This window comes from Vicia villosa, unplaced genomic scaffold (assembly GCF_029867415.1).
Source record: "Vicia villosa cultivar HV-30 ecotype Madison, WI unplaced genomic scaffold, Vvil1.0 ctg.002780F_1_1, whole genome shotgun sequence".
Classification (NCBI taxonomy): domain Eukaryota; kingdom Viridiplantae; phylum Streptophyta; class Magnoliopsida; order Fabales; family Fabaceae; genus Vicia; species Vicia villosa.
The window spans coordinates 19,565-28,307 of record NW_026706029.1 but is presented as its reverse complement, the minus strand read 5'-3'; the positions used below and the strand labels follow the sequence as shown (position 1 = coordinate 28,307).

Here is an 8,743-nt window from a genome sequence, read left to right as displayed (position 1 = left end):
TGATGCGAGACCTTGTAGTAGGTTCTCGTCATCATGGAATTACCCTAAAAGACACAAACCAATCATTTATTTTTCTTTTGCCTGCTTGGCACCTAAGGGCACCGTTATCTCCGCTCCATTGCATCCTAGGTCGATCCCTTATGCAAGAGCGCGAGCGTTAACTCCGCCCAACTAAAAAACACAAAAACAAACAGAAAATCGTGAGCCGAGCTACGGTAACTCTGATTCCTGAAAAGGATACGTAGGCAGCGGGGTAGGGCCCGTGCGAGTATAATTCTTTATTTTCCCTACATTCTGCATTCATTTCGCATTTAGGCATAGACATAGTTATACACCCTTTAGATAGAAACAAACATAGGTGGATACCATCGAGTACGATGGGCGTGAGGGGTGCTAATACCTTCCCCTCGCGTAACCGACTCCCGTACCTTGGTTCTCTGGTCGCAAGACCCTGTTCCTTCCTTTGTTAGGTTTTTTGATATTCCTTTCCCTTATGGGATAAATATATTGGTGGCGACTCTGTTCATTTTTCGCGAGCGTGCGACAGCTGGCGACTCTGCTGGGGATGTTGCTAGACCTGTTGCTGGTCCATCCTTAGTGAGTCGATCCTAGCCTGCGTTTGTTTGTTTATTTACTGGGTGTTTATTTATTTTATGTCTATATCTTGTATATATGTTTGCATGTTTATTTTCTGCTTGCATATCATGTTTATTTCTTTTTGCACATCATGCATATGGATTATATTTTGTGTTCCTTGGGGTCTTCTGTTCTGTTTTGCAGGTGGGGGGTTTTTGAGGTAAAAGGCCCACTACCCAGGCCAAGTGACACCTAGGATTAGCATGGATGCTCATGTTGGCTCCCGTAGCTCTTGCTACGATCGAGTTGATGTGGGGTACCACAACTGGGCGAGGTTCTTTCATGGAACACTGTGTCTGGCACTCTTGTTGCCTCAAACACTTTGTACCCCATGGGAACTATAGACCCCAGTGACCATTAGGGACCACCTGTCCGTGTCTAGAATTCATACCCGTGAGTTTTGGGGAGGGACAGGATACCAGCCTTCATCATACCCGGATTTCCATTTTGTGATCTGAAGTCAAAATTTTGAACCTGTTACAATCAGTATTACCCAGACGTTCAGAGCTGCGAGGGACATTCAGTCTCTCACCACATCATGCACATGACACATCATGCTATTGCATCCACCTCACTTCATTCGTGGAGAAGCCTAAAATCTATTTCTAAAGAGAAAAGAAAAGAAAAAGAATATATACATACCTTTTTGCAAAAAAAAAAAGAAAAAAGAAAAGGAATAATGAAAAGATTTTAGGATTCTCCCAATGAAATGCATTCCACCACATCATTTAACATGCATGTTCATTTATTTTCAGGAACTTTTTGGCTTTGTCTCCGACTAACACATGGCTCCACCACTGAAGACTGGCAAGCGCAATTACTCTTATTCTTTTGTGAATCCTAATCTGAAGTCTGTTGAGTGTTTGGCAAAGAAGATCACACCGGATGAGTCAACCAATTTCCGAGAAAAATATGGGTACATTCTGAGCCTCCTCAAGATGCCATTCACCAAGGATGAGCAAGAGGGAGTTCACACTTTGCTTCAGTTCTATCACCCTTCCCTCCGTTGTTTCGCATTCACTGATTATCTTTTGGCTCCTACCTTGGAAGAGTATTCGTCATTCCTTGGCATTCCTGTTGGGAAAGAGGTACCTTATTATAGCGCCATGAAGGCCCCTGATTCCATTGAAATAGCTAAGGCTCTTTATTTGAGCAAGTCAGTCGTGGAGGCAAGTCTCACCAAGAAAGGAGGTTGTCATGGTTTTCGTATGGAGTTCCTGGTTAAAAGAGGTTGTGATGCTGCTGAAGCCAAAGAATGGGACACTTTTAGAGCTATTCTGGCTCTAAGTATCTATGGTATTGTGATGTTCGCAAATGTACCTGACTTTGTTGATATGAATGCTATCCACATATTCATTCTGCAGAACCCCATTCCTACGCTTCTGGGGGATGTTTATCATTCCGTTCATCATCGTAATGAGCAGAAAGGAGGTTTGGTTAGATTCTGTGCTCCGCTGCTATACCGTTGGTTCAGATCACATCTACCGGAACGTGGAGCTTTTGTTGATAGTAGGTACACATCCAGATGGGCTGATAGAATTATGGGGCTTAGAGCTAAGGACATTGTCTGGTACAACCGATCCTTGGACCATATGGAAGTTGTTATGAGTTGTGGGAAGTTCAAGAATGTGCCTCTCATGGGCATCAGAGGTGGAATCAACTATAATCCTATCCTGGCTAGAAGAACATATGGATACGCTTTCATTAGTCCTCCTGAACAAGCAGAGATTGCTGAGAATATTTACTATCATTCAGCCACCAATGTTGGGCAAATGGCAGAAGCTGCGCAAGCCTGGAAGAGTATTTGCTGGAGAGATAAGAAGCATTTTGGTCAAAGAGACTGTGCGACTTATAAAGACTATACTGAGTGGGTTGAAGTTGTGGCCAACACCCAAGGGATGCCCTTCCCTCCAAAAGATCCTTTGTATCCTCCTGCTGGTGTACAACCCAACATTGTCTCCATGCCTTGTTATAATCAGACTGTGGAGCAGAATCGGAAATTGACTGAACAAATGGAGACGATGCAAGTTAAGATGAATACTGATAGGCAAGAGAAGCTTTCTGCCCTTCATAAGTTGAAAATGAGAGAAATAGAGCTTGAAGAATTGTATGCTAGAGGAAGTACTTCTCAGAAAAGGTCAAGGGTGACCATAGACTCTAAATCTGCTAAATCTCAAGAGAGGGAGATCAAAGAGCATTATGAGGATCAGTTGGCGGAATTGACAAAAAGGCTCCAAATCCAAACTGATATAGCCAAATCAGAGAAAGCCCGTCGAAAGAAAGCAGACAAGCTCCTTCTGGAACGTCAGGCAAAGATTGAGGGGTGTTATGAAGAGATTCGCAAGTTGAAGGGTCGAATGGAGGAAAAGGGCCAAAGTGATACTCAAGCTCAAGAGGAGGCCAGAGGTTGGGAATTGAGAAGCCGTTACTTGGAGACCATGCATTTCAGAAAGGACCTATTGATTCAAGAAGTTGTTAAAAGACCAACCCATGCTGAGACCAAAAAGCTGTTTGAAGAAATGAAGGCTTGGAGCTATAAGAACATTAGAGATAGCCCACTTCGTCATTTGGACATGGGAGATCCTGCTTAGTATTGATTTTTGTTATAGAATCACCACCAGTCTTGTTGGATGGGGTTCCTATTTCCATTTTATGTATTTGTTGGCTCGTGAGAGCGGAATATTTTGTACTTCAAAAACGTGGTTGTGGAATTAATCAATTATGTTTCCTTATCCTGGTTGCTTATCTTGGTTGCGCTTATCTTGGTTATGCTTCACTATCTTCTCCGTTATCTTGTGTTGTTGGTTTGAGACAAAGCTAAAAAGTCTTGGAAATAATAAAACATGCACACATGCACCCATGCACTCATATCATACTGCATTTTCAGGTTTTTATCAGATTCTAATTGGGGTCCCTTCCAACAACAGATTTCTTTTCCGACGACGAAGCTGACTTTCTTACATCCTTACCGCACTAGGAGCAACGAGAGATCATGGATCAATTTGAACAGAGTCAAGCTGCCCTCCGTAGAGATATGGATGTTATGGGGGAAAGAATGACCCAACTTATGGAGACTCTTCATGTCGTTGTCCAAGGACAAGAAGAGCTCAGAAAGAGCGTTGCTGGGCTGATCAAAGATACTCCTACCAATTCTGCTGACGGAAGGGTGAAAACTAAGGAGATTCCTGCTGAGGGGATACCAAAGGTAGTGGATGACCACCACGAGGTTATTGACCTTGAACATGATCTTACTGCTGAGTTGACTGAGACTGCTAAGATGTACCAAGCTCTCGAAGAACGCCTTAAGGCCGTTGAGGTTGCTAAAACTTCGAGTTTCGACACCGCTGCTATGTGCTTGGTACCTGGGATTGTTGTTCCCCCGAAGTTCAAAGTGCCAGATTTTGATAAGTACAAGGGAGTTACCTGCCCAGAGACTCACATTCGTTCTTACTGCCGTAAGATGGCCGCTCACGCTGAGAACGAACCTCTGCTTATGCATTTCTTCCAGGATAGTCTCACTGGAGCCCCATTAGAGTGGTATATGAAGCTCGAGAGGTCTAATGTTAGGACTTGGGGAGAACTTGTTGATGCCTTCTTGAAACAATACCACTACAATACTGCTATGGCTCCTAGCCGCGCACAGCTGCAAAATATGTCACAGAAATCCGAGGAGTCTTTTAAAGAATACGCCCAGAGGTGGCGTGAACTTGCTTCCCGTGTCCAACCTCCTCTCTTGGACCGCGAGTTAATTGATCTATTTATGGGAACTCTGAAAGGGCCGTATCTTCAGCACATGGTTAGTAATACTTCTCCCTCCTTTTCGGATGTGGTTATCATTGGTGAGAGAGTTGAGAACTGTGTCAAAGCGGGTACCATTCAGGGTGTTACTAGTCCTAGCACCTCAAGTGGTAATGGTAAGAAGCCGTATTCTGGGTTTGTGAGGAAGAAGGAAGGTGAGACTAGCACTGCTTCTGTTGACCAAAGCCGAGCCCCTGCATATTCTGCTGTTCCACCTCCTTATTATCCGATGCCTTATGCTGTTCCTGGTCCATATGTCCCTCAGGCGTATGCTGCTGCCCTTCCACAACCATGGATGACACCCCAACAGCCTTTTGTACCACAACAACAAGCCACTGCTCCTCAGAATCGCCAACAGAATCCTAGGCCTCAAGGTCAAAGAGGTCCACAGAGGCAAAGATACCCTGACAGGCGTATAGATCCGGTTCCCATGCCGTATGCTCAGCTTCTCCCCCAGTTGCTTGCTGGTCAATTGGTACAACTCCGTGAACTTGGACCTCCACCTAGTCCTCTCCCTCCTGGTTATGATGTTAATGCTCGATGTGAATTTCATTCAGGGGCCCCGGGCCATACTATTGAAAAGTGTAGAGCATTAAAGTACAAAGTTCAGGATCTCCTTGATGACAAACTTATCTCGTTCGCCCCTACTGGTCCTAATGTGCAGAATAATCCTATGCCTCCTCATGCTGGTGCGACCAATGCTATTGAGTTATGTGATGATCAGGTCCTAGTAAATGATGTTAATGAGGTTAGGATGCCGCTAGCAGTTGTCAGAGAATATCTTATGCAACAAAAGGTTTTGTGTGAACTACATGACTACTGTTTGCAATGTTCTTCTAACCCTGAGGAATGCACTAGGTTGAAAGAAGAAATCCAAAAACTAATGGACGAAGGTGTTCTTAGAGTGGAAAGGGTCGTTCCTGTCGAAGATGTGACTACTCTAGAGATACCTTACTATCCTGCTGAGGTGTCAAAGAATCAGAATACTCCTTTGGTCATTCGTGCTCCGAGTACTCCCTTGGTCATTCAGGCTCCGAGGACTCTGTTAGTTATTCAGGTTCCAAATGTTCCTTCGACTCCTTCAACCTCGTCTATTGTTCCCTCTCCTGTGAATGATTCTAAGGCTGTTCCTTGGAGTTATAATGCCGTGTATATTCGAGGGAAGAAGTTTGACTGTCCTCCAGTGGGCACCTCGAGTATCACAAATATTACTGGCACTAGTGGTATTACCCGTAGTGGTCGGATCATTGCTGCCCCTCCTCCGCCTCCTAAAGAGACCAATAGAGAGGCTAGTACACAAGCAAAAGGAAAGCAAGTTGCTGTTGATCCTCCTGTAACACGTAACGCACAAGATGCCGAGCAACTCTTGAAGATCATTAAGAAGAGTGATTACAAAGTGATCGACCAACTTGATCAGACCCAAGCCAAGATCTCCATCTTGTCCCTTTTGGTGCACTCAGAAGCTCACCGTGATGCTCTTATGAAAGTTCTGGCTTCCGCTCACGTAACTCAAGACATTACCGTGCCTCAGTTTGAAGGGGTTGTGACCAACATTGCTGCTGGTAATTGTTTGGGTTTTTCCGATGATGAACTTCCACCTGAGGGTAGAGCACATAACAAAGCGTTGCATATCTCAGTCAAGTGTCTGGATGCTGTGTTGTCTCGAGTTCTGATTGATACAGGTTCTTCTCTTAATGTGATGCCCAAAACTACTTTGTTTAAGCTGAGTATGGATGGGGTTATGATGAGACCGTGTACAATGAGTGTCAGAGCGTTTGATGGTTCTAGAAGGTCCGTAGAAGGGGAAATTGATCTGCCTGTCTTGATTGGTCCTCACATGTTCTATATTGCCTTCTATGTTATGGATATACGTCCTTCATACACTTGCCTCTTGGGTCGTCCTTGGATCCATGCTGCTGGGGCTGTGACATCTACCCCCAATCAGTGTTTGAAATTTGTTGTGAATGACAAGATTGTTGTGATCACTGGTGAAGAGGATTTGATAGTCAATAATCTGGCGTCATACCGTTATGTTGAAGTGGAGGGAGAGATACAAGAGACGCCTTATCAGGCCCTAGAGATTGTGTCGGTTGATAAACTCCCCGTGGTTGAGAATAAGAAGGAACTCGGAGCACCCCTCTCGTCTCTGAATGATGCTAAGGCCTTCTTAGAAGCTGGCACTCCCCATAGTGCATGGGGCAAGCTGATTGATGTTCATGAGAAGCGAGACAAATATGGCCTTGGGTATCAACCATCTTCTTCTACTCAGCTCAGCATAATTCCTGGAAAGAAGGTGATTCCCCCCATTTCTCAAGTGTTCGTCAGTGCAAGCACCAGTTCTGGAAGTCAGGTTCTCGCCGTGGATGATGATGATGAAGAAGATCTTTCCAGATTCATTTGCCATGCTGCACCTGGACAGGAGCTCAACAATTGGACTATCTTGGACATCCCCAGAGTCACTTTTATGGAGATGTAATTTTCTTGTTTCGATAAGTCATATGCTTCGCCCTAAGCATTTTGACCGCTTGTATAAAGAAGGGCCCCCATGTTGTTTCAATTTGTTTAATATTGAATGAAAATCATATTTTCGCATGCAATTACTGTTCCATTTCTTTCATTTTTGTTTTTACTTTAAAAACTTTTTCAAAAATGGCAAAGCTTTTTCTTTTTCTTTCTTTTTATGGGATGCATTCTAAGGCATAAATCATCCATCGTGCAGATCCGGCTCGAATTCCATCAAAAATGATAATGTTACAGTTCCACGTCTTAATATCCTTGAGAATCCAATTAACCAAGCTGATGAGGATAGTGGGGAAGATTGTGAAGTCCCTGAGGAATTGGCAAGACTTTTGAGACAAGAGGAGAAATCTATTCAGCCACATCAGGAAGCCATAGAAATCATCAACCTCGGTTCAGAAGAAGCAAAGAGAGAAGTCAAGATAGGGGCCGCTTTGCAAAGTGATGTAAAGAGAAGGTTGATTGAGCTGCTTCGAGAGTATGTTGACATCTTCGCCTGGTCATACGAGGACATGCCTGGTTTAGACACGGATATAGTTATGCACAGGTTACCGCTCAAACCAGAATGTCCGCCTGTAAAGCAGAAACCACGAAGAACTCGACCTGATATGGCTTTGAAAATCAAGGAGGAAGTTGAAAAACAGTTGAAGGCTGGTTTCTTATCTGTGTGTGAGTACCCTCCTTGGATTGCAAACATAGTACCTGTTCCTAAGAAGGACGGAAAAGTACGCATGTGTGTTGACTACCGAGACTTGAATAGGGCAAGTCCGAAGGATGATTTCCCTCTGCCTCATATTGATGTGCTAGTCGACAACACTGCTCAGTATTCGGTATTCTCCTTCATGGATGGTTTTTCTGGCTATAATCAAATAAAAATGGCTCCTGAAGATATGACCAAGACTACCTTTACTACTCCGTGGGGTACGTACTGTTATAAGGTGATGCCTTTTGGTCTTAAGAATGCTGGTGCAACATATCAACGAGCGATGGTGACTCTCTTCCATGACATGATCCATAAAGAGATTGAGGTGTACGTCGACGATATGATTGCAAAATCCCAAACTGAGGAGGAACACTTGGTATATCTTGAGAAACTGTTTGCTCGTCTGCGAAAATTCAAGTTGAGGCTTAATCCAAACAAGTGCACCTTTGGAGTGCGATCTGGTAAATTACTTGGTTTCATTGTGAGTCGACGAGGGATTGAGGTCGACCCTGACAAAGTAAGAGCAATACAGAATATGCCAGCACCAAAGAATGAAAAAGAGGTTCGAGGGTTCCTTGGGAGATTGAATTACATAGCCAGGTTCATTTCTCATCTCACTGACACCTGTGAACCCATCTTCAAACTGCTGCGCAAAAATCAAGATATCCGTTGGGATGATCATTGTCAGGAAGCCTTCGAAAAGATCAAGCAGTATCTCCAAGAGCCACCAATTCTCATGCCTCCGGTTCCTGGGAGGCCGCTCCTTATGTACTTAACTGTGCTTGAAGGATCTATGGGGTGTGTGCTGGGCCAACATGACGAGTCTGGTCGAAAAGAGTGCGCCATTTATTACCTGAGCAAAAAGTTTACCGATTGTGAATCCCGCTACTCACTACTCGAGAAAACTTGCTGTGCTTTGGTATGGGCTGCTCGCCGACTGAGGCAGTATATGTTGACTCACACCACTCTATTGATCTCCAAAATGGACCCGATAAAGTACATCTTTGAAAAACCGGCTCTTACAGGAAGACTAGCCCGATGGCAAATGCTGTTATCAGAATACGACATCCAGTATGTCACACAGAAGGC

General features: G+C 44.2%; 1 protein-coding gene across 1 annotated transcript; it reads left to right on the top strand.

The window, feature by feature from the left end:
• Positions 1 to 1,421: 1,421 nt before the first annotated feature.
• LOC131639785 (uncharacterized) lies at positions 1,422 to 2,644 on the top strand. The gene is made up of 2 exons (XM_058910241.1): positions 1,422 to 2,574; positions 2,616 to 2,644. The coding sequence occupies exons 1-2, from the start codon at positions 1,422 to 1,424 to the stop codon at positions 2,642 to 2,644; spliced, it is 1,182 nt and encodes a 393-aa protein (XP_058766224.1).
• Positions 2,645 to 8,743: the final 6,099 nt, after the last annotated feature.

Excerpts from the sequence above, each read along its gene's own strand:
- LOC131639785 (XM_058910241.1), top strand. The coding sequence starts at position 1,422 with ATGGCTCCACCACTGAAGACTGGCAAGCGCAATTACTCTTATTCTTTT. Across the intron at positions 2,575-2,615 it reads TCCTTTGTATCCTCCTGCTG|ACTGTGGAGCAGAATCGGAA; the intron begins GTGTACAACCCA and ends TGTTATAATCAG.